This window comes from Xenopus tropicalis, chromosome 3 (assembly GCF_000004195.4).
Source record: "Xenopus tropicalis strain Nigerian chromosome 3, UCB_Xtro_10.0, whole genome shotgun sequence".
Classification (NCBI taxonomy): domain Eukaryota; kingdom Metazoa; phylum Chordata; class Amphibia; order Anura; family Pipidae; genus Xenopus; species Xenopus tropicalis.
This window is the reverse complement of record NC_030679.2, coordinates 6,738,051-6,764,073: the sequence shown is the minus strand read 5'-3', so window position 1 is coordinate 6,764,073 and position 26,023 is coordinate 6,738,051. Positions and strand designations below refer to the sequence as shown.

Sequence of the window (26,023 nt, the reverse complement as noted above, 5' to 3'; positions counted from 1 at the left end):
ATCTCTCTGTACAGGCAATGAGCAAACTTTAGGGGGCTGTTCCTGCTGAATTGTGCTTAGTACAGGGGAATCCCTATGTGCCATAGTTTTATGGTATCTCTCTGTACAGGCAATGAGCAAACTTAAGGGGGCTGTTCCTGCTGAATTGTGCTTAGTACAGGGGAATCCCTATGTGCAATAGTTTTATGGTATCTCTCTGTACAGGCTATGAGCAAACTTAGGGGGCTGTTCCTGCTGAATTGTGCTTAGTACAGGGGAATCCCTATGTGCCATAGTTTTATGGTATCTCTCTGTACAGGCTATGAGCAAACTTAGGGGGCTGTTCCTGCTGAATTGTGCTTAGTACAGGGGAATCCCTATGTGCCATAGTTTTATGGTATCTCTCTGTACAGGCTATGAGCAAACTTAGGGGGCTGTTCCTGCTGAATTGCGCTTAGTACAGGGGAATCCCTATGTGCCATAGTTTTATGGTATCTCTCTGTACAGGCTATGAGCAAACTTAGGGGGCTGTACCTGCTGAATTGCGCTTAGTACAGGGGAATCCAGGCAGCCATATCCCAAGGGGATTATTTCATTCGTCACCCCTTGATATTTCTATGTAAGAATTAGCTGAATGTAAATGTATTTAACTCATTAAATGGGTTTATTTGCTGTGCATCATATATATCTGTATATTAACACTTTATATAAAAAAAGAAATCAGAAGAAGCAATTCCCCCCCCCCCCCATCACTGATGCAAATAAGTACTTTTTTGTTTATAATATTATAACAAAGACCCCTGGCTATAACTACATGACTGTATCTGGGGCCCTAAGACATCGGAAGGGGCCCGGCAGACACTGGGGATTTCTTTTTTTGCAGCACAGAATAAAATAGAGCCGGCAATGCGGAGGGATCAAGTCGGAATCCCTGTCGTCCCACGTTCTGCGCCTGAGGAATTGTGGGAACAGATTGGGGTAAGAAACCGTCAGTGACCAGTAGGGGGAGCCCCAGTCCCATTGCTGCCCCAGAGCACAGGGGCTTCTAGTTATGCCAGGTGTTTTCAGGCAGGGGTTAATCTGTTTACTAGTATATCGCCCCCTCCTGGCTACAGTATAGCACCACATTTACATCCAAGTCCCAGACTGTCAGTGGCGGCTCTCGGTGTAGTCAGTGAGGTCTCCATTTTCAGGGGCGACTGTCGAACTCCGCTTTCTGGGTTTGGGGCAGAACGGAACGTAACGGAGCCAGGATCCGGCGCAGAACTTGCTTCCAATGCCGAACGGAAGGTCGTAAACTTCCCCGATGTCTAAGCAGTCGTCTGTCTCACCGTGAGCCTCATTCCATGCGATTAATCCGCGCTCTTCCTTTGTGCCTAGTAAGGGAAAAGAGAGAACTTTAGGACTGTTCCTGCTGAATTGTGCTTAGTACAGGGGAATTCCTATGTGCCATAGTTTTATGGTATCTCTCTGTACAGGCTATGGGCAAACTTAGGGGGCTGTTCCTGCTGAATTGTGCTTAGTACAGGGGAATCCCTATGTGCCATAGTTTTATGGTCTCTCTCTGTACAGGCTATGAGCAAACTTAGGGGGCTGTTCCTGCTGAATTGTGCTTAGTACAGGGGAATCCCTATGTGCCATAGTTTTATGGTATCTCTCTGTACAGGCTATGAGCAAACTTAGGGGGCTGTTCCTGCTGAATTGTGCTTAGTACAGGGGAATCCCTATGTGCCATAGTTTTATGGTATCTCTCTGTACAGGCTATGAGCAAACTTAGGGGGCTGTTCCTGCTGAATTGTGCTTAGTACAGGGGAATCCCTATGTGCCATAGTTTTATGGTATCTCTCTGTACAGGCTATGAGCAAACTTAGGGGCTGTTCCTGCTGAATTGTGCTTAGTACAGGGGAATCCCTATGCTGCCATAGTTTTATGGTATCTCTCTGTACAGGCTATGAGCAAACTTAGGGGGCTGTTCCTGCTGAATTGTGCTTAGTACAGGGGAATCCCTATGTGCCATAGTTTTATGGTATCTCTCTGTACAGGCTATGAGCAAACTTAGGGGGCTGTTCCTGCTGAATTGTGCTTAGTACAGGGGAATCCCTATGTGCCATAGTTTTATGGTATCTCTCTGTACAGGCTATGAGCAAACTTAGGGGCTGTTTCTGCTGAATTGTGCTTAGTACAGGGGAATCCCTATGCTGCCATAGTTTTATGGTATCTCTCTGTACAGGCTATGAGCAAACTTAGGGGGCTGTTCCTGCTGAATTGTGCTTAGTACAGGGGAATCCCTATGTGCCATAGTTTTATGGTATCTCTCTGTACAGGCTATGAGCAAACTTAGGGGGCTGTTCCTGCTGAATTGTGCTTAGTACAGGGGAATCCCTATGTGCCATAGTTTTTATGGTATCTCTGTACAGGCTATGGGCAAACTTAGGGGGCTTTTCCTGCTGAATTGTGCTTAGTACAGGGGAATCCCTATGTGCCATAGTGTTATGGTATCTCTCTGTACAGGCTATGAGCAAACTTAGGGGGCTGTTCCTGCTGAATTGTGCTTAGTACAGGGGAATCCCTATGTGCCATAGTTTTATGGTATCTCTCTGTACAGGCTATGAGCAAACTTAGGGGGCTGTTCCTGCTGAATTGTGCTTAGTACAGGGGAATCCCTATGTGCCATAGTTTTATGGTATCTCTCTGTACAGGCTATGAGCAAACTTAGGGGGCTGTTCCTGCTGAATTGTGCTTAGTACAGGGGAATCCCTATGTGCCATAGTTTTATGGTATCTCTCTGTACAGGCTATGAGCAAACTTAGGGGGCTGTTCCTGCTGAATTGTGCTTAGTACAGGGGAATCCCTATGTGCCATAGTTTTATGGTATCTCTCTGTACAGGCTATGAGCAAACTTAGGGGGCTGTTCCTGCTGAATTGTGCTTAGTACAGGGGAATCCCTATGTGCCATAGTTTTATGGTATCTCTCTGTACAGGCTATGAGCAAACTTAGGGGGCTGTTCCTGCTGAATTGTGCTTAGTACAGGGGAATCCCTATGTGCCATAGTTTTATGGTATCTCTCTGTACAGGCTATGAGCAAACTTAGGGGGCTGTTCCTGCTGAATTGTGCTTAGTACAGGGGAATCCCTATGTGCCATAGTTTTATGGTATCTCTCTGTACAGGCTATGAGCAAACTTAGGGGGCTGTTCCTGCTGAATTGTGCTTAGTACAGGGGAATCCCTATGTGCCATAGTTTTATGGTATCTCTGTACAGGCTATGGGCAAACTTAGGGGGCTTTTCCTGCTGAATTGTGCTTAGTACAGGGGAATCCCTATGTGCCATAGTGTTATGGTATCTCTCTGTACAGGCTATGAGCAAACTTAGGGGGCTGTTCCTGCTGAATTGTGCTTAGTACAGGGGAATCCCTATGTGCCATAGTTTTATGGTATCTCTCTGTACAGGCTATGAGCAAACTTAGGGGGCTGTTCCTGCTGAATTGTGCTTAGTACAGGGGAATCTCTATGCTGTACACTTACCTGGAATGGTGTTATCCAGAAAAAAGCCAAAGAATCCCCCCACAAACATGCCGGTTGTTAGAAGCACCAGGATGATTTGGTCCAGCTCCCTGATCCCTGAGGAGAGACGACAGATTAGTAACGGTTTTCATTCCAGACACTGACTGTGTAGCCATTTTTTATGGATATTACAATTATTGGTAGTTTTAATGCTCTTAATATGAAGAAATAGAGAATCACAGCGCCACCTGTTGGTCAGTTCTCGCCTTACATCTCCCCATATCACACAAAGGAACAATTCGATCAAATTGAATGAAACTCACCTGTTTCCAGTAACGCAGCATTTTGGTTCACCCAGTTGGGGATCGTGAGCCCCGAAAATATGGAGAATCCGGCGATGAAGATGTTCCTGGAAGAGTTCATGTCCGCAAACTGCCGAACCGACGGGACGGAAAGGGAAGAAGGAGGCATTGAGATAGACAGGGTGAGTAAACAGCCATTATAGGGGGGTAATGTAACAAATGGCTACTTGTCTAGCAACCAATCAGCATTAACAGGTCAGCTGTTTGAAAACAAACAGCTGATTGTTTGCTAGATGTGGTCAAACGTAGGACTTGCATGCCTTAGCCCTACTGCCTATTGTACAGCGCTGCGGAATATGTTGGCGCTTTATAAATAAATGTTAATAATAATAAGTATAATGGGGCCCTAATGAAATAAAAATGGCCCTAAGACACAGGATCCACCCCACAGTGATGTAGCCCCACCCCCTATTCACACAAACCCCACCCACTCTCCACGCTTCTTTACCTGCAAATTGGAAATTCCCACGGCCGCTATGACCCCAAACATCACTAGGAACATTCCCCCAATCACCGGCGTTGGAATTGTGGCAAAAACGGCTCCGATTTTCCCAAACATCCCCATTAGGAGCATCAGGACCCCCCCCACTATGATCACCATGCGGCTTCCCACCTGGAGAAAAGCAGGAATCAAAATGAAGGGAGAGTTACCCTTTAAATCATCTATTACTATACTGTACAATATCCTATGTGTTTTAATTTGCTTTAAAATGGGGGTCACTGACCCAAAACTATCAACTTACCCTGGTGATTCCCAAAGCACCAACATTTTCACTGTACGACGTGGTGCCATTCCCTGTCCCCCAGGCGCCGGCTAGCAGGCAGCCAATCCCCTCTATCCCTATGCCTCTATTTATGGCGTGTTTGGGAGGAGGGGGGGCCCCAGAGAGTCGGGCACAAGCGTGATAATCTCCAACCGACTCCACCATGGAGGATATAACACCGGCCAGGATTCCAAATACTCCAGCCAGGCTGATAGTCGGAAGACCCCACTGGCCTAGAATAAATAGGGAACATTAAGAGTTAATCAGAAAGCAGGTATAGTAGGGAGAGATGGTGCCTATAGTAGCAGTGGGGGGATAATAGCCTCTGGGAAGGGACTGGGGCTGTGGGATAGCAGGTATAGTAGGGAGAGATGGTGCCTATAGTAGCAGTGGGGGGATAATAGCCTCTGGGAAGGGACTGGGGCTGTGGGATAGCAGGTATAGTAGGGAGAGATGGTGCCTATAGTAGCAGTGGGATAATAGCCTCTGGGAAGGGACTGGGGCTGTGGGATAGCAGGTATAGTAGGGAGAGATGGTGCCTATAGTAGCAGTGGGGGATAATAGCCTCTGGGAAGGGACTGGGGCTGTGGGATAGCAGGTATAGTAGGGAGAGATGGTGCCTATAGTAGCAGTGGGGGGATAATAGCCTCTGGGAAGGGACTGGGGCTGTGGGATAGCAGGTATAGTAGGGAGAGATGGTGCGTATAGTAGCAGTGGAGGGATAATAGCCTCTGGGAAGGGACTGGGGCTGTGGGATAGCAGGTATAGTAGGGAGAGATGGTGCCTATAGTAGCAGTGGGGGGATAATAGCCTTTGGGAAGGGACTGGGGCTGTGGGATAGCAGGTATAGTAGGGAGAGATGGTGCCTATAGTAGCAGTGGGGGGATAATAGCCTCTGGGAAGGGACTGGGGCTGTGGGATAGCAGGTATAGTAGGGAGAGATGGTGCCTATAGTAGCAGTGGGGGGATAATAGCCTCTGGGAAGGGACTGGGGCTGTGGGATAGCAGGTATAGTAGGGAGTAGCATTGGTTACAGACAGGGTTACATAAGCTGTGAGTAATAAAACAATATGCTGTGATTACATAAAACATTATAACCACAATTGCCTTTTATTGAGGAGCAATTTCCCAGATGCCTTTATATCAGTGAGCCAATCGCAGGCACTGACAGTCTCTCGGCCGGGACAATAAAGATAATAGTGAGATTAGGGACAAAAACATGAACCTTTCATGCCAGGGATTGGCCAATATTCCCACCCCCCTATAAAAGCTCTAGCTGGTGCTGTTCTATTGCATCTCTATGGAAAATCCAACCATGGTGGGGACAAGCGGTACTGCAACTGAGCATCTCTAGTCCTAATCAGTTGAGCACATCATTCCTGTATCCAGTATAGAATATATACATAAACATACACAAGGCAAAACAACCCTCGTTTGTTGCGGAAATAAAATGAGACTCTGCGGTCAAAGTACGGCACAACCTTGTGATTGGGGAGATAAGGAGCCGTCAACAATCCGTTGCCATTCAAGAAGCCCTAACGCAGCAAATAACTCAAGTTCAGGGTTACGGAAAGAGGATTTGCATGTTGGTTTATCTTCCAATGACTGATTTTATCTTCCAGCTGGATAGAATGTGGCCTGAAGGATCTTCATGGACATTACTAACATTACCCCAGTTGACTAACATTAGTCCAGTTGACGTTAAGCCTTGACTAGTTGGATAGAATGTGGCCTGAAGGATCTTCATGGACATTACTAACATTACCCCAGTTGACTAACATTAGTCCAGTTGACGTTAAGACTTGACCCGTTGGATAGAAGGTGGCCTGAAGGATCTTCACGGACATTACTAATATTAGTCCAGTTGACGTTAAGACTTGACCAGTGGGATAGAATGTGGCCTGAAGGATCTTCATGGACATTACTAACATTACCCCAGTTGACTAACATTAGTCCAGTTGACGTTAAGACTTGACCAGTTGGATAAAAGGTAGCCTGAAGGATCTTCATGGACATTACTAACATTACCCCAGTTGACTAACATTAGTCCAGTTGACGTTAAGACTTGACCAGTTGGATAAAAGGTAGCCTGAAGGATCTTCATGGACATTACTAACATTACCCCAGTTGACTAACATTAGTCCAGTTGACGTTAAGACTTGACCCGTTGGATAGAAGGTGGCCTGAAGGATCTTCACGGACATTACTAATATTAGTCCAGTTGACGTTAAGACTTGACCAGTTGGATAAAAGGTGTCCTGAAGGATCTTCATGGACATTACTAACATTACCCCAGTTAACTAACATTAGTCCAGTTGACTGTACAACTTGACCGGTTGGATAGAATGTGGCCTGAAGGATCTTCATGGACATTACTAACATTACCCCAGTTGGCTAACATTAGTCCAGTTGATGTTAAGACTTGACCAGTGGGATAGAATGTGGCCTGAAGGATCTTCATGGACATTACTAACATTACCCCAGTTGGCTAACATTAGTCCAGTTGATGTTTAGACTTGACCAGTTGGATAAAAGGTAGCCTGAAGGATCTTCATGGACATTACTAACATTACCCCAGTTGACTAACATTAGTCCAGTTGACGTTAAGACTTGACCCGTTGGATAGAATGTGGCCTGAAGGATCTTCATGGACATTACTAACATTACCCCAGTTGACTAACATTAGTCCAGTTGACGTTAAGACTTGACCAGTTGGATAAAAGGTAGCCTGAAGGATCTTCATGGACATTACTAACATTACCCCAGTTGACTAACATTAGTCCAGTTGACGTTAAGACTTGACCAGTTGGATAAAAGGTAGCCTGAAGGATCTTCATGGACATTACTAACATTACCCCAGTTGACGTTAAGACTTGACCCGTTGGATAGAAGGTGGCCTGAAGGATCTTCACGGACATTACTAATATTAGTCCAGTTAACTAACATTAGTCCAGTTGACTGTACAACTTGACCGGTTGGATAGAATGTGGCCTGAAGGATCTTCATGGACATTACTAACATTACCCCAGTTGGCTAACATTAGTCCAGTTGATGTTAAGACTTGACCAGTGGGATAGAATGTGGCCTGAAGGATCTTCATGGACATTACTAACATTACCCCAGTTGACTAACATTAGTCCAGTTGACGTTAAGACTTGACCAGTTGGATAAAAGGTAGCCTGAAGGATCTTCATGGACATTACTAACATTACCCCAGTTGACTAACATTAGTCCAGTTGACGTTAAGACTTGACCAGTTGGATAAAAGGTAGCCTGAAGGATCTTCATGGACATTACTAACATTACCCCAGTTGACGTTAAGACTTGACCAGTTGGATAAAAGGTGTCCTGAAGGATCTTCATGGACATTACTAACATTACCCCAGTTAACTAACATTAGTCCAGTTGACTGTACAACTTGACCGGTTGGATAGAATGTGGCCTGAAGGATCTTCATGGACATTACTAACATTACCCCAGTTGGCTAACATTAGTCCAGTTGATGTTAAGACTTGACCAGTGGGATAGAATGTGGCCTGAAGGATCTTCATGGACATTACTAACATTACCCCAGTTGGCTAACATTAGTCCAGTTGATGTTTAGACTTGACCAGTTGGATAGAATGTGGCCTGAAGGATCTTCATGGACATTACTAACATTACCCCACCTGACTAATATTAGTCCAGTTGACGTTAAGCCTTGACCAGTTGGATAGAAGGTGGCCTGAAGGATCTTCATGGACATTACTAACATTACCCCACTTGACTAATATTAGTCCAGTTGACTTTAAGGCTTGACCAGTTGGATAGAATGTGGCCTGAAGGACCTTTACGAACATTACTGACATTACCTGGGTAGGGGAAGCGGAACCATGGAGCTTCGTCCAAAACCATGGCTTTGACGTCTGTCCGGGCGAAATAACCGTAGCTTTCGGGTTTCGTCGGCAACACGTCGGTGATGGTTAAGATGCAGCAGATGAGCCAAGAGATGGAGATCCCAAGGAGAACCTGTTGGAAGGAAAACTAATTCTTTATCCCCTTTATTTTATTTCTAAGATGTACATCTTGCCCCTGCTAGACCATAGCCACCTGCCCCTGCTAGACCATAGCAACCTGCCCCTGCTAGACCATAGCCACCTGCCCCTGCTAGACCATAGCAACCTGCCCCTGCTAGACCATATCCACCTGCCCCTGCTAGACCATAGCCCTTGCCCCTGCTAGACCATAGCCACCTGCCCCTGCTAGACCATAACCACCTTCCCCTGCTAGACCATAGCAACCTGCCCCTGCTAGACCATAGCCACCTGCCCCTGCTAGACCATAGCAACCTGCCCCTGCTAGACCACTGCTAGACCATAGCAACCTGCCCCCGCTAGACCATAGCAACCGGCCCCCGCTAGACCATACCCACCTGCCCCTGCTAGACCATACCCACTTGCCCCCGCTAGACCATACCCACCTGCCCCCGCTAGACCATAGCAACCTGCCCCCGCTAGACCATAGCAACCTGCCCCCGCTAGACCATAGCAACCTGCCCCCGCTAGACCATAGCAACCTGCCCCCGCTAGACCATTGCAACCTGCCCCCGCTAGACCATACCCACCTGCCCCCGCTAGACCATAGCCTCCTGCCCCCGCTAGACCATACCCACCTGCCCCCGCTAGACCATAGCCTCCTGCCCCTGCTAGACCATACCCACCTGCCCCCGCTAGACCATAGCCTCCTGCCCCTGCTAGACCATACCCACCTGCCCCTGCTAGACCATACCCACTTGCCCCCGCTAGACCATAGCCTCCTGCCCCTGCTAGACCATAGCCACCTGCCCCTGCTAGACCATAGCCACCTGCCCCTGCTAGACCATAGCAACCTGCCCCTGCTAGACTCACTGGGAATATCTGAAAGAGGTAAAGCCTGGAATATGTGAACTTCCTCTGGGATCTGGAGTACACCGGGACAGGCAGCGGGACATTCCTCATATACTGGGAGAATAAAACGATAAAAAACGTTGTCCTAAAAAAAAAAAAGAGAAAAATAATAATAGTGAATGCAATGTCCCTTGTGTCATAAACCCACCCTTTGCCCAGGGGGGTGGAGCCCTGCCAACTAAAAATAAAGTATCATTGGTTTAATTCTTCCTTTGTTGCAATGTAGAACATCACCCATAACCTCCAATAAAACAGCGCTCCCTAGTGGCCCAATAGTTATAGTTAGCAAAATCAGTGGCCACCTCCTTCCCTACCAATGGTGGCAGTTTAAGAAGGTCATTTCTCAATGGAGTGCCTGGGTTTCAGGTGGGTGGGGTGTAAATGAGTAGAAATGGGGGTACTTACATGGCAGAGATGCCCCAATGCGTCCCAGCATCCCGCCCGGCCGACTCGAACAGAGGCAACGCAATGAGAGTGATGGTGGGGGCAATAGTTAAAGGTCCGATAAACTTCATGAGAAACCCAATCAGACCCGAGAATCCCACAATTATCTGGAAACAGGAAGCAACCATGATGGCTCCTTGGACCTGAAGACAGAACAAAGAGTAACTAAGTGGGGTCACCAGTGGGGGTCAGGGCAGTCAGTGGGGCACCTTGGGGGGTGCGTGGCCCTTCGGGCGGAAGCCACGGTGGGGCCTGCACCCCCCAGTCCAACCCTGATCACATACAAAACAACTGCATCCACATTCAATATAGCTAATGGGATTGTTGGGCGCCCAACATAGATGCAGCATAGAAAGAATCAAGTACAAGTTATTAGGGGTAAATTACAACCCTCGGGGGGGGGGGGGTGCAAGGGCAAAAGCACCCACTGTCTCATTCATCTCTTGTACTTATACACACGGGGGCTTTCTGTTACTGTATATTAGCACTAATATTATATCTATGAGTGGGAGCTGCCATGCTGGTTGGCACAGCTGATGCATTCTCTCTCACACTTTTACCAATAAAACACTTTGAATCTCCCCCAACGTTCTCCCACCCCAGAAGCCGAATAAATGTCCCAAGAAGCCCAATAAATGCGCCCAGGAGCCCAGTAAATGAGCCCAGAAGGCCAATAAATGTGTCCAGAAGCTCAATAAATGATCCCAGCAGGCCAATAAATGATCCCAGGAGCCCAATAAATGCGCCCAGGAGGCCAGTAAATGTCCCCAGAAGCCCAATAAATGCGCCCAGGAGGCCAATAAATGTGCCCAGGAGCCCAATAAATGCGCCCAGGAGGCCAATAAATGTGCCCAGGAGCCCAATAAATGCGCCCAGGAGGCCAATAAATGTCCCCAGAAGCCGAATAAATGTCCCAAGAAGCCCAATAAATGCGCCCAGGAGCCCAGTAAATGAGCCCAGAAGGCCAATAAATGTGTCCAGAAGCTCAATAAATGATCCCAGCAGGCCAATAAATGATCCCAGGAGCCCAATAAATGCGCCCAGGAGGCCAATAAATGCGCCCAGGAGGCCAGTAAATGTCCCCAGAAGCCCAATAAATGCGCCCAGGAGGCCAATAAATGTGCCCAGGAGCCCAATAAATGCGCCCAGGAGGCCAATAAATGTCCCCAGAAGCCCAATAAATGTCCCCAGAAGCCCAATAAATGCGCCCAGGAGGCCAATAAATGTCCCCAGAAGCCCAATAAATGTCCCCAGAAGCCCAATAAATGCGCCCAGGTGGACAATAAATGTCCCCAGAAGCCCAATAAATGCGCCCAGGAGGCCAATAAATGTCCCCAGAAGCCCAATAAATGTCCCCAGAAGCCCAATAAATGCGCCCAGGAGGCCAATAAATGTGCCCAGGAGCCCAATAAATGCGCCCAGGAGGCCAATAAATGTCCCCAGAAGCCCAATAAATGTCCCCAGAAGCCCAATAAATGAGCCCAGGAGGCCAATAAATGTCCCCAGAAGCCCAATAAATGTCCCCAGAAGCCCAATAAATGCGCCCAGGAGGACAATAAATGTCCCCAGAAGCCCAATAAATGCGCCCAGGAGGCCAATAAATGTCCCCAGAAGCCCAATAAATGTCCCCAGAAGCCCAATAAATGCGCCCAGGAGGCCAATAAATGTCCCCAGAAGCCCAATAAATGCGCCCAGGAGGCCAATAAATGTCCCCAGAAGCCCAATAAATGTGCCCAGGAGCCCAGTAAATGAGCCCAGAAGCCCAGTAAATGAGCCCAGAAGCCTAGTTAATGAGCCCAGAAGCTTTCTCTGGCCGGTGGGAATAAATCTACATTTACAGCCAAGTCAGATTGCTGACTCACTAAGGAGGGCAGTTTTTGGGTGAAGTTTTCCTTTAATTTGAATTCAAGGTGAGCTTTTCTGATTGGCTAATGTTTAATCTGGCCCTGTGTATGCTCCGATTGGCTGCAATATAGTCTGCCCTGTAAATGCTTGGATTGGCTACAGTATAGTCTGGCCCTGTGTATCCTCCGATTGGCTGCAATATAGTCTGGACCTGTGAATGTTCCCATTGGGTAGAGTATACTTTGGCCCTGTGACTGCTCTGATAGGCTACAGTTTAGTCTTGCCCTGTGTATGCTCCGATTGGCTGCAATATAGTCTGGCCCGTAAATGCTCTGATTGGCTACAGTAGAGTCTGGCCCGGTCAGGATCAGACTGGGCTGGGGGGGCACTGGAAAAAAAAAGTGAGCACAACCGACCCAGACCCAATACCTGCCGGTACCCCCCCCACTTATCTCTCATTCCCAATTGCACCAAAGTATAATGTATGCTCGCTTGGGGGTTGATTGGGCAGTGGGGGCCCCTGGGCAATGTGGGGGTCATGGAGGGCCCCTGAGGCAGCAGCTCCGGTGGCCCTACACACCCCAGTCAGACCCTGGGCCCTGTGAATTCTCCTATTGGCTGCAGGTTGGCCCAATGATGTTGGTTCTACCTCTGTACCTCTGTCTAAACCCACTAGCTAAGGATTCTGGGATTTGCAGTCGCATTACCTCCCGTATACGGGACTGCCAGACCTCCACAAACTCGGGGGACGAGGCGTTCACCAAGCTGACGTTTTGGGTCCATTCTGGGCATTTCCACTTGGGTAGAGATAGCATGGCCAGCGTGGGGGTCAGGAAGGCAAACGTGCCGCCTTGCAGGATTGGCAGCCTATAGGGCACAGAAAGGATTGGTTAGACTATATGCATATTTAGTCATTTTTTTGGGTGTTGTTACCCTTAAACTAACAGAGAGTAGCCTCTCATTGCAAAAACAGCTCAGTTACCTGACCCCAAAGAGGACCTGTAGGAGGGTGCACATCCCCGACACGAAGAAGATGGTGCTGATGAGAAGGCTCTGGGTCAGGGGATCGTGGGTCAGGCACAGTTCTTTGGACAGGATGAGCGGGATGGCGACAATACCCCCCAGGGCAGTCAGGTAGTGCTGCGGGGCAGATTTAGGAGGAGAGGAATGAATGGATATTGGGGAGTTGTATCAGGAGTCAGAACCAGCAGTGCAGGGAAGGGAAAGGGACAGACACAGTGACAGTTACACATAACTATAAACCCAGTGAGAATGGGGAATGAATGGGTATTGGGGAGTTGTATCAGGAGTCAGAACCAGCAGTGCAGGGAAGGGAAAGGGACAGACACAGTGACAGTTACACATAACTATAAACCCAGTGAGAATGAGGAATGAATGGATATTGGGGAGTTGTATCAGGAGTCAGAACCAGCAGTGCAGAGAAGGGAAAGGGACAGACACAGTGACAGTTACACATAACTATAAACCCAGTGAGAATGAGGGATGAATGGATATTGGGGAGTTGTATCAGGAGTCAGAACCAGCAGTGCAGGGAAGGGAAAGGGACAGACACAGTGACAGTTACACATAACTATAAACCCAGTGAGAATGAGGAATGAATGGGTATTGGGGAGTTGTATCAGGAGTCAGAACCAGCAGTGCAGGGAAGGGAAAGGGACAGACACAGTGACAGTTACACATAACTATAAACCCAGTGAGAATGAGGAATGAATGGGTATTGGGGAGTTGTATCAGGAGTCAGAACCAGCAGTGCAGGGAAGGGAAAGGGACAGACACAGTGACAGTTACACATAACTATAAACCCAGTGAGAATGAGGGATGAATGGATATTGGGGAGTTGTATCAGGAGTCAGAACCAGCAGTGCAGAGAAGGGAAAGGGACAGACACAGTGACAGTTACACATAACTATAAACCCAGTGAGAATGAGGAATGAATGGATATTGGGGAGTTGTATCAGGAGTCAGAACCAGCAGTGCAGAGAAGGGAAAGGGACAGACACAGTGACAGTTACACATAACTATAAACCCAGTGAGAATGAGGAATGAATGGGTATTGGGGAGTTGTATCAGGAGTCAGAACCAGCAGTGCAGGGAAGGGAAAGGGACAGACACAGTGACAGTTACACATAACTATAAACCCAGTGAGAATGAGGAATGAATGGGTATTGGGGAGTTGTATCAGGAGTCAGAACCAGCAGTGCAGGGAAGGGAAAGGGACAGACACAGTGACAGTTACACATAACTATAAACCCAGTGAGAATGAGGAATGAATGGGTATTGGGGAGTTGTATCAGGAGTCAGAACCAGCAGTGCAGGGAAGGGAAAGGGACAGACACAGTGACAGTTACACATAACTATAAACCCAGTGAGAATGAGGGATGAATGGATATTGGGAATTTTTAGGTTTGTATCCCCTTTAAGAGCTCAGCTCCCACCAATAGGAACAGCAATAAGAACAGGGTAAAGTTCACACAGACAAATAGTTGGACCCTGATTCATGAGCTGCAGATAATAATGACATTGTTTCACCATTCACAGGTGAAGTGTTTGATAAAAGGATAATAATTTGCTAGATAAATATTTTGCAATTCTGGATGAATGATCAACACTCTATTAATGTGTTTTACTTTATAAAGATTGGGAAACACATTCCAAATGTGCTTGTACAAGGAATCCCATTGTGAGCAGCAGTCCTGCCCTGCTTTATGGCTGAGATTCCATATTTGCCCCAAAATATATGCTCTGTTTTTTTGTTTGAAACCACAACAAACCCAAATGAACATTTTGATACCATAACACTATGGCACATAGGGATTCCCCTGTACTAAGCACAATTCAGCAGGAACAGCCCCATAAGTTTGCTCATAGCCTGTACAGAGAGATACCATAACACTATGGCACATAGGGATTCCCCTGTACTAAGCCCAATTCAGCAGGAACAGCCCCCTAAGTTTGCTCATAGCCTGTACAGAGAGATACCATAAAACTATGGCACATAGGGATTCCCTGTACTAAGCACAATTCAGCAGGAACAGCCCCCTAAGTTTGCTCATAGCCTGTACAGAGAGATACCATAAAACTATGGCACATAGGGATTCCCCTGTACTAAGCACAATTCAGCAGGAACAGCCCCCTAAGTTTGCCCATAGCCTGTACAGAGAGATACCATAAAACTATGGCACATAGGGATTCCCCTGTACTAAGCACAATTCAGCAGGAACAGCCCCCTAAGTTTGCTCATAGCCTGTACAGAGAGATACCATAAAACTATGGCACATAGGGATTCCCCTGTACTAAGCACAATTCAGCAGGAACAGCCCCCTAAGTTTGCCCATAGCCTGTACAGAGAGATACCATAAAACTATGGCACATAGGGATCCCCCAGGGGAGGGTAATGTACTGTTTATTCCACAGTTATAACATTAAAACAAAATATTTGCCGTAATGTTTGAGCAAAAAAACCCAAAACCATTTTACCTGAATGCCCAGGAAGATGCAGAGGTACCAGGGGGGCACGTCGGTGACGGAGTATGCCAGTTTATTTCGGTCACTGAGAATTTTTCCCTCTTTTTTCTGTGTCTCCTTTTCTGGGATTTTGGCATCATACGAGGACATAATATGATAGTGATTGACATCTTCTATCTGGCGAAATATAAGGAAAGACAGATTTTATATAAATGTAGCGCATGTATTGGGCACTGTGGGAGGGACTGCAGGGCTGGCCAGAGCTGGGGGGCTCCAGGGTATAGAGGGAATGGGGGGGATTGATTTATAGGGTAGGGCAGTCGGGCAGGGTTGGTGGCAGGGTAGGGCAGTCGGGTAGGGTTGGTGGCAGGGTAGGGCAGTCGGGTAGGGTTGATGGTAGGGTAGAGCAGTCGGGTAGGGTTGATGGTAGGGTAGGGCAGTCGGGTAGGGTTGGTGGCAGGGTAGGGCAGTCGGGTAGGGTTGGGCAGTCGGGTAGGGCAGTCGGGTAGGGTTGATGGTAGGGTAGGGCAGTCGGGTAGGGTTGGTGGCAGGGTAGGGCAGTCGGGTAGGGTTGGGCAGTCGGGTAGGGCAGTCGGGTAGGGTTGATGGTAGGGTAGGGCAGTCGGGTAGGGTTGGTGGCAGGGTAGGGCAGTCGGGTAGGGTTGGGCAGTCGGGTAGGGCAGTCGGGTAGGGTTGGTGGCAGGGTAGGGCAGTCGGGCAGGGTTGATGGTAGGGTAGGGCAGTCGGGTAGGGTTGATGGTAGGGTAGGGCAGTCGGGTAGGGTTGGTGGCAGGGTAGGGCAGTCGGGTAGGGTTGATGGTAGGGTAGGGCAGTCGGGTAGGGTTGGTGGCAGGGTAGGGCAGTCGGGTAGGGTTGGTGGCAGGGTAGGGCAGTCAGGCAGGGTTGGTGGTAGGGTAGTCGGGTAGGGTTGGTGGCAGGGTTGGGCAGTCAGGCAGGGTTGGTGGTAGGGTAGGGCAGTCGGGTAGGGTTGGTGGCAGGGTAGGGCAGTAGGTAGGGTTGGGCAGTCGGGTAGGGTTGGTGGCAGGGTAGGGCAGTCGGGCAGGGTAGGGCAGTCGGTAGGGTAGGGCAGTCGGGCAGGGTTGGTGGTAGGGTAGGGCAGTCAGGCAGGGTTGGTGGCAGGGTAGGGCAGTCGGGTAGGGTTGGTAGTAGGGTAGGGCAGGGCAATCAGGTAGGTGGTAGGGTAGGGCAGTTAGGGTTGGTGGTAGGGTAGGGCAATCAGGTAGGTGGTAGGGTAGGGCAGTTAGGTAGGGCATTTATGATGGGCTCCCAGGACGCATTATTAGTAAATATATCAACAAACCTACAGCTATAGTTAAACTGCAACTGAGCTGAGACTGTCAGGAGATGCTGAGAGATGTAGTTAAACAAGAGCCTAGGGGGCTGCAGACTGGACATGTAGCACTGAGGTTCATCCTTTACAGCTTTCTCCAACAGCACTACTATTCCCATCATCCCCGGTAATGCCCGAAACAGCTGGTTGATTACATTTCCATCAGACCTGCTTAAATTAGATTTCCCACAGCCAAAACCTCCCCTAATTAACACTCTGCAGACTGCAGCGATATCCAAGCAGCCACACACAGTGCAACCAAGTTTCCTATTAGCCGTTCCTAATGCAAAGTCCCATTGAGGCGGCCAAGTCAGAGTAAAGACCCCCCCAATATCTTACCTCAAATGTAGGATTGTCCTGGCCGCTCACTGGCTTGTCCATCTGGGCTAATTGATTGTCAGGTATATGAAGTTGCTGGGCAATTGATTGGCCAATTATTCACAGAACATACAATTTATATCCGATTTAGGAGCTTCCTACAGTTTCTCAGTTACACCCCCCTCCCCAGGTGGTGGTACAGTCCTCAATCCTTGCACAGCCTTCTGGGGCAATAGATTCAGCTACCCCGGGACCCTGCAGTTCCCTCCTACTGGTCGGGGCAAATCTCCGGCTCCTTGGCTTTCTGTCCCAAGTCTGAGCCGAGTCAGGTGAATGAGTAACATGGGGAGGGATGGACCAATCCCTGGGGCAGGTGTGCAACTCCCAGGGACTCCCCGATGGGATTAGGGAAATCTCGCTGGGAATACAATGTCCCCGCAGGAATAGTTTGCCCCGATTCCTTTATACCTGGGCGACTGCCTGGGCAGAGACAGAGCAGGGTGCTTGGCACCTTATTCATCCGCATTCCCGGAATGTTTGTTCAGATAATGACTTTGCCACTAACAATGGGGAGAGTTTAGCGGGAACCTTTCCAAAAGCAACAAAGAGGTTTGACTTTCTCGAACAACTTGGGCCAATTGTCTTCCCAAGTGCACCTGGTGTGGGGGGGGGGGGTAATTATAGATGCAAGAAAATTCACCAATGAGAATTCTACTGACTAAATATCTCATTATAAATGCAAGAGAAGTGACCAATGAGAATGCTGATTCCCAGCACTGTGTCGGCCATCTTGCTGGTACCTTACATATAGAGATAATGATGGCATTTTTCCCGTCATTATATGGCACAGGAATCAGACATGGGGATAAAGGGACAGACTTGTTCAGTGCTGGGAAACTGTGCTTATTGCTCCCAACTCCAATTGCAGGAACAGAGAACAGGGAGCCGGATTTACTCACATCTGGGATTCTCATTGGGGGATTTCTTGCATTTTAATGGGGGAAAGTAAGTTTTATTGTGCAATATTGCTTTAAGAATCCAACCCTGATGTTGCTGGACTACAGCTCCCAGCATGCCTCACCCTTCATTATATGTTACATTATTCTGGGATTTGTAGTCCAGTAACAACTAAATAAAGTTTGGTTGAGCCGCACAGTGCAGCAGGGTTCGACACCCCATTAAGACACTGGAGGTGTCAGGGTAGGACTAGCCCATCAGCCTACCAGGAAAAAAAACCCAGTTGGCCCTGAACCTGTTGGGCCCTACCCAGTGCTGGATTTCTTATCAGGGCACCCCCATTCATCTCTGTATATTTGTATTTATACATATGGGTAGGGGGTGCCATAGTGTTTCCCTTAGACAGTACAGTATGGGGGTACAGCTTATTGTGTGCCCAGAACATTCCTTCTCTGTATATTTGTATTTATACATATGGGTAGGGGGTGCCATAGTGTTTCCCTTAGACAGTACAGTATGGGGGTACAGCTTATTGTGTGCCCAGAACATTCCTTCTCTGTATATTTGTATTTATACATATGGGTAGGGGGTGCCATAGTGTTTCCCTTAGACAGTAAAGTATGGGGGTACAGCTTATTGTGTGCCCAGAACATCCCTTCTCTGTATATTTGTATTTATACATATGGGTAGGAGGTGCCATAGTGTTTCCCTTAGACAGTACAGTATGGGGGTACAGCTTATTGTGTGCCCAGAACATTCCTTCTCTGTATATTTGTATTTATACATATGGGTAGGGGGTGCCATAGTGTTTCCCTTAGACAGTACAGTATGGGGGTACAGCTTATTGTGTGCCCAGAACATTCCTTCTCTGTATATTTGTATTTATACATATGGGTAGGGGGTGCCATAGTGTTTCCCTTAGACAGTACAGTATGGGGGTACAGCTTATTGTGTGCCCAGAACATTCCTTCTCTGTATATTTGTATTTATACATATGGGTAGGGGGTGCCATAGTGTTTCCCTTAGACAGTACAGTATGGGGGTACAGCTTATTGTGTGCCCAGAACATTCCCTCTCTGTATATTTGTATTTATACATATGGGTAGGGGGTGCCATAGTGTTTCCCTTAGACAGTACAGTATGGGGGTACAGCTTATTGTGTGCCCAGAACATTCCTTCTCTGTATATTTGTATTTATACATATGGGTAGGGGGTGCCATAGTGTTTCCCTTAGACAGTACAGTATGGGGGTACAGCTTATTGTGTGCCCAGAACATTCCTTCTCTGTATATTTGTATTTATACATATGGGTAGGGGGTGCCATAGTGTTTCCCTTAGACAGTAAAGTATGGGGGTACAGCTTATTGTGTGCCCAGAACATCCCTTCTCTGTATATTTGTATTTATACATATGGGTAGGAGGTGCCATAGTGTTTCCCTTAGACAGTACAGTATGGGGGTACAGCTTATTGTGTGCCCAGAACATTCCTTCTCTGTATATTTGTATTTATACATATGGGTAGGGGGTGCCATAGTGTTTCCCTTAGACAGTACAGTATGGGGGTACAGCTTATTGTGTGCCCAGAACATTCCTTCTCTGTATATTTGTATTTATACATATGGGTAGGGGGTGCCATAGTGTTTCCCTTAGACAGTACAGTATGGGGGTACAGCTTATTGTGTGCCCAGAACATTCCTTTTCTTTATATTTGTATTTATACATATGGGTAGGAGGTGCCATAGTGTTTCCCTTAGACAGTACAGTATGGGGGTACAGCTTATTGTGTGCCCAGAACATTCCTTTTCTGTATATTTGTATTTATACATATGGGTAGGGGGTGCCATAGTGTTTCCCTAAGACAGTACAGTATGGGGGTACAGCTTATTGTGTGCCCAGAACATTCCTTCTCTGTATATTTGTATTTATACATATGGGAGGGAGGTGCCATAGTGTTTCCCTTAGACAGTACAGTATGGGGGTACAGCTTATTGTGTGCCCAGAACATTCCTTCTCTGTATATGTGTATTTATACATATGGGTAGGGGGTGCCATAGTGTTTCCCTTAGACAGTACAGTATGGGGGTACAGCTTATTGTGTGCCCAGAACATTCCTTCTCTGTATATTTGTATTTATACATATGGGAGGGAGGTGCCATAGTGTTTATCTTGCCTGACATATCTTTATGGATTTGAAAAGAAAAATCCCCAGCCATTGGTCAGCAATACACACTGTAGCAACATTCCAGATAAATAATTTGCCTTCCGTGAACATGAATAGTTGTCAGGAATGTGTGGGTGGTTTATACAGGACTGTGTTCAGGGGATGATCCTTTTGTGCAGTTTCATATACAGAAACCAAACAATGCTAATTCTAACCTACAGGGAACTCTGAGTATCACTCATGTATTATAGGGGATAATGTACCCCCTACTGTAAATGATAAGGATATTAGCAGTCACTGAGGGGTTCTGTGCCCCCCATATAAAGGCACAAGGCTGCAGGCTGAGTTATACAGGGAACTCTGAGTATCACTCATGTATTATAAGGGATAATGTACCCCCTACTGTAAATGATAAGGATATTAGCAGTCACTGAGGGGTTCTGTGCCCATATAAAGGCACAAGGCTGCAGGCTGAGTTATACAGGGAACTCTGAGTATCACTCATGTATTATAAGGGATAATGTACCCCCTACTGTAAATGATAAGGATATTAGCAGTCACTGAGGGGTTCTGTGCCCATATAAAGGCACAAGGCTGCAGGCTGAGTTATACAGGGAACTCTGAGTATCACTCATGTATTATAAGGGATAATGTACCCCCTACTGTAAATGATAAGGATATTAGCAGTCACTGAGGGGTTCTGTGCCCCCCATATAAAGGCACAAGGCTGCAGGCTGAGTTATACAGGGAACTCTGAGTATCACTCATGTATTATAAGGGCCAATGTACCCCCTACTGTAAATGATAAGGATATTAGCAGTCACTGAGGGGTTCTGTGCCCATATAAAGGCACAAGGCTGCAGGCCGAGTTATACAGGGAACTCTGAGTATCACTCATGTATTATAAGGGATAATGTACCCCCTACTGTAAATGATAAGGATATTAGCAGTCACTGAGGGGTTCTGTGCCCCCCATATAAAGGCACAAGGCTGCAGGCTGAGTTATACAGGGAACTCTGAGTATCACTCATGTATTATAAGGGATAATGTACCCCCTACTGTAAATGATAAGGATATTAGCAGTCACTGAGGGGATGTGTGACTATACCATGATTCTGTAACATAGAACTAACAAAGCCTAATGATGAGAGAATGCTGACGCCGGAGCACATATTTCCCTCTGTTCGTGCCATAGGGGTTTCCATTCACAAGAGCTTTATGTATCAATGAAACCATTGAGTCTATATATTCCCCACGTGGTTGGCTGCAGCCTATTATGCGCCATAATTTGCGCATTTTAATATTTGTTTGCATTTGTTGGGGCCTCCTGTAAAAATGTTTTTCCCCTGGGGGGGTTAGAAACTAAAAAGGGAACCATTGTATCCCATTGTGAGGCCAAAGCAGACTCATTGCTGTGCTGATATTCAGCTTATGGGCTGTACTTCCCCCCATTCCCCTGCACAAGCGCCTCCTAGTGGGTCTGGAACCAAAATGCAACGTTCCTTGTAGAATTCCAGTGCATTTGGAATGCGGTGGGACCAAAAGTAAAGACACTCAAGGGGTTTCCTTGTCACCTACCTCCCATCATACACCAACCCCACCGCTTGTCACCTACTTCCCATCATACACCAACCCCACCACCTGTCACCTACCTCCCATCATACACCAACCCCACCACCTGTCACCTACCTCCCATCATACACCAACCCCACTGCTTGTCACCTACCTCCCATCATACACCAACCCCACCACCTGTCACCTACCTCCCATCATACACCAACCCCACCACCTGTCACCTACCTCCCATCATACACCAACCCCACCACTTGTCACCTACCTCCCATCATACACCAACCCCACCACCTGTCACCTACCTCCCATCATACACCAACCCCACCACCTGTCACCTACCTCCCATCATACACCAACCCCACCACCTGTCACCTACCTCCCATCATACACCAACCCCACTGCTTGTCACCTACCTCCCATCATACACCAACCCCACCACCTGTCACCTACCTCCCATCATACACCAACCCCACCACCTGTCACCTACCTCCCATCATACACCAACCCCACCACCTGTCACCTACCTCCCATCATACACCAACCCCACCACCTGTCACCTACCTCCCATCATACACCAACCCCACCACCTGTCACCTACCTCCCATCATACACCAACCCCACCACTTGTCACCTACCTCCCATCATACACCAACCCCACCACCTGTCACCTACCTCCCATCATACACCAACCCCACCACCTGTCACCTACCTCCAATCATACACCAACCCCACCACCTGTCACCTACCTCCCATCATAAACCAACCCCACTGCTTGTCACCTACCTCCAATCATACACCAACCCCACCACTTGTCACCTAAGCACCACAGCCCAGCCCCCAGGTACCTCTCTTACTGATGCACAGGTCAGCGTTATATAAGGCAAAAGACAAAAATGCTAGGTCTCTGAACACTGAGGCATTTGTAGCCATATTCAGGGTCGGACTGGCCCACTGGGATACCTAGAAAAAACCCTGGTGGGCCACGAACCTGTCACTGGGCTGCAAGCCACCAACAGCAAAGTAAATAGGGCAGCAGAGGGGGAGCAGCGGTGAATGGGGGGAGAGAGGCTCTGGCTGCTGTTGGGCCCTTGGGACTGGCACCTAGTGGGCCCTGGTTACCCCAGTCTGTCTCTGACCATTTTCATGTTTAGGGTTAAGTTCCCATAATGCCCTAGATTAGGATATAACAAAGCATTACTCGTAATTAACGACATAATCCCAGACACCCCGTAACGCAGGGCCATGGAAAAGTACAGGCAGCCGAGTGGGGGGGCCAGTTCCGCCTCCCGAGAGCCATTTTTAGAGTCAGTTATTACATTAACTCTAACAGGACTATAATAACATTATTTGGCGTGACTGATCCAATTCTCCTACAAATTCCCGAATGGGGGTCCCACCCAGAATCCCACAGGAACATCACTGGCCTTTACTGGTCTGAAAGCCATTTCTTCATAAGTTACGGGTTCAAGTACTTTCTTCTACTTTTAATACTTAGTAAAAGTAAAAGGTGTAAATATGGACTGATAATTGGGGCAAGGAGACCAATATGGGCCAATAAAGGAGGCAAATATACTAATATGGGCTGATAAATAAGGCAACAATACCAATATGGGCCAATAAAGGGGGCAAATATACCAATATGGGCTGATAAATAAGGCAAGGATACCAATATTGGCCAATAAAGGGGGCAAATATACCAATATGGGCTGATAAATAAGGCAACAATACCAAAATGGGCCAATAAAGGAGACAAATATACCAATATGGGCTGATAAATAAGGCAACAATACCAATATGGGCCAATAAAGGAGAAAAATATACCAATATGGGCTGATAAATAAGGCAACAATACCAATATGGGCCAATAAAGGGGGCAAATATACTAATATGGGCTGATAAATAAGGCAACAATACCAATATGGGCCAATAAAGGAGACAAATATACCAATATGGGCTGATAAATAAGGCAACAATACCAATATGGGCCAATAAAGGGGGCAAATATACTAATATGGGCTGATAAATAAGGCAAGGATACCAATATGGGCCAATAAAGGGGGCAAATATACTAATATGGGCTGATATATAAGGCAAGGATACCAATATGGGCCAATAAAGGGGGCAAATATACTAATATGGGCTGATATATAAGGCAAGGATACCAATATGGGCCAATAAAGGGGGCAAATATAATAATATGGGCTGATATATAAGGCACTGATACCAATATGGGCCAATAAAGGGGGCAAATATAATAATATGGGCTGATATATAAGGCACTGATACCAATATGGGCCAATAAAGGAGGCAAATATACTAATATGGGCTGATAAATAAGGCAAGGAGACCAATATGGGCCAATAAAGGGGGCAAATATACTAATATGGGCTGATATATAAGGCAAGGAGACCAATATGGGCCAATAAAGGGGGCAAATATACTAATATGGGCTGATATATAAGGCAAGGAGACCAATATGGGCCAATAAAGGGGGCAAATATACTAATATGGGCTGATATATAAGGCAAGGAGACCAATATGGGCCAATAAAGGAGGCAAATATACTAATATGGGCTGATATATAAGGCAAGGAGACCAATATGAGCTTCTGCAGATCATATCAAGGCTCCAGAAACAGGCAGCACATTATCAACATCTTTATGTAAGTTTATTTAAGATGGAAGATCTAATCCCTAAGCCCAGGGCGTAACTTGTTGCACAAGAGAGAGAGAGAACAAGTCTTAGCAGAACAGGCACTGAAAATAAAGATACTGCAGGCTTAGCACAGCGCCCCCTATTTACTCCCAGTGGTACACACAGATAAATATACTACAATAGCAATATGGGCCAATAAAGGAGCAAATATATTAATATGGGCTGATATATAAGGGGGGGGGGGTAACCAATATGGGTCAAGAAGATAAAGATAGCAACATGGGTTGATTTTAGGGGGGGAGGTTAAGAAACCAATATGGGTCGATACAGGGAAGAGATATCATTAGAGACCAATAAAGGAGGCTAACGGACTTATAGGCTTATAAATAAGGCAAGGATATACCAATATTGGTTGATACGGGGGAGAGGTACCAATAGAGACCAATAAAGGAGGCTAATGGACTTATGGACTTATAAATAAGGCAAGGATATACCAATACTGGTTGATACGGGGGAGAGATACCAATAGAGACCAATAAAGGAGGCTAATGGATTTATGGACTTATAAGGCAAGGATATACCAATTTTGGTTGATACGGGGGAGAGATACCAATAGAGACCAATAAAGGAGGCTAATGGACTTATGGACTTATAAGGCAAGGATATACCAATATTGGTTGATACGGGGGAGAGATACCAATAGAGACCAATAAAGGAGGCTAATGGACTTATGGACTTATAAATAAGGCAAGGATATACCAATATTGGTTGATACGGGGGAGAGATACCAATAGAGACCAATAAAGGAGGCTAATGGACTTATGGACTTATAAATAAGGCAAGGATATACCAATATTGGTTGATACGGGGGAGAGATACCAATAGAGACCAATAAAGGAGGCTAATGGACTTATGGACTTATAAGGCAAGGATATACCAATATTGGTTGATACGGGGGAGAGATACCAATAGAGACCAATAAAGGAGGCTAATGGACTTATGGACTTATAAGGCAAGGATATACCAATATTGGTTGACACAGTGGTCATGAACTAATATTTTTTGTGGTTTAACAGCTCCCCAGTTTACAATATCAGCAGTTCCCTGGTTGCTAGGGCTTTATTTACCCTAGCAACCAGGCATTGGTGGGAATGGGAGGCTGTGAGAGGCCTGAATAGCAAAAGATAATACAAAGCAAGCAACAATAACTCATAACTACAAACTGAAGAATGAATGGATATTGGGGAGTTGAACAGAATGACATTTGGGACATGTTCCCCTTTAAACAGTTAGAATTAGTTAACCCTTTGGTTACACTATAGGAAATAGCCGGCACTCACCTTATACACCGCAGTATCGTGCCCGTTGCAGGCTTTAGGGATAGTGGACATGGTGGAGGCAGCTGACTTGCACCCTGGCCGTGCCTGCACTATACTGGGAGTGGGGGGGGGAGTCCTACTACATAACGGCCCATTCAATGGGACCGGCCCCCAGCGTGAAGCCTCAGTAAGGGCTGCCCCTCATGTGAGCTGCATTAGTGCATTCCCAGCATAATTTGCAGGAAAAATCTGTTGGCCGAGTTCCCTGGCACTAACTGCAGGAACCAGCCATGGGGGTACTTTATATGTAGCATAGTTACCCTACCAGAATATACAGGGGGCAACTTTTTGTTTGCTATAGGGCCCTTGCCTGGGATTTTAC

General features: G+C 46.9%; 1 protein-coding gene across 2 annotated transcripts; it reads right to left on the bottom strand.

Annotated features, from left to right (window-relative positions):
* Positions 1-619: 619 nt before the first annotated feature.
* On the bottom strand, positions 620-25,732 carry LOC100490216 (solute carrier family 23 member 2-like). 2 transcript variants are annotated; one of them, XM_031898550.1, is made up of 12 exons: positions 25,663-25,732; positions 15,321-15,485; positions 12,805-12,962; positions 12,530-12,689; positions 9,939-10,120; positions 9,495-9,618; positions 8,460-8,616; positions 4,588-4,841; positions 4,293-4,457; positions 3,806-3,914; positions 3,504-3,599; positions 620-1,355 (listed from the first exon to the last, which is right to left on the bottom strand). In XM_031898550.1, exons 1-12 carry the CDS (start codon positions 25,711-25,713, stop codon positions 1,129-1,131), a joined length of 1,848 nt encoding a protein of 615 aa, XP_031754410.1. In that variant the 5' UTR covers positions 25,714-25,732; the 3' UTR covers positions 620-1,128. The 2 variants fall into 2 exon arrangements, with proteins under 2 accessions (XP_031754410.1, XP_031754411.1); XM_031898551.1 differs by lacking the exon at positions 25,663-25,732 and adding an exon at positions 16,999-17,539.
* Positions 25,733-26,023: the final 291 nt, after the last annotated feature.

Coding starts and splice junctions, on each gene's coding strand:
- LOC100490216 (XM_031898550.1), bottom strand. CDS start 25,713: ATGTCCACTATCCCTAAAGCCTGCAACGGGCACGATACTGCGGTGTAT. Junction 12,690..12,804: donor CAGGTCCTCTTTGGGGTCAG/GTAACTGAGCTG, acceptor TGTGCCCTATAG/GCTGCCAATCCTGCAAGGCG. Junction 1,356..3,503: donor TCTGGATAACACCATTCCAG/GTAAGTGTACAG, acceptor TTCCCTTACTAG/GCACAAAGGAAGAGCGCGGA.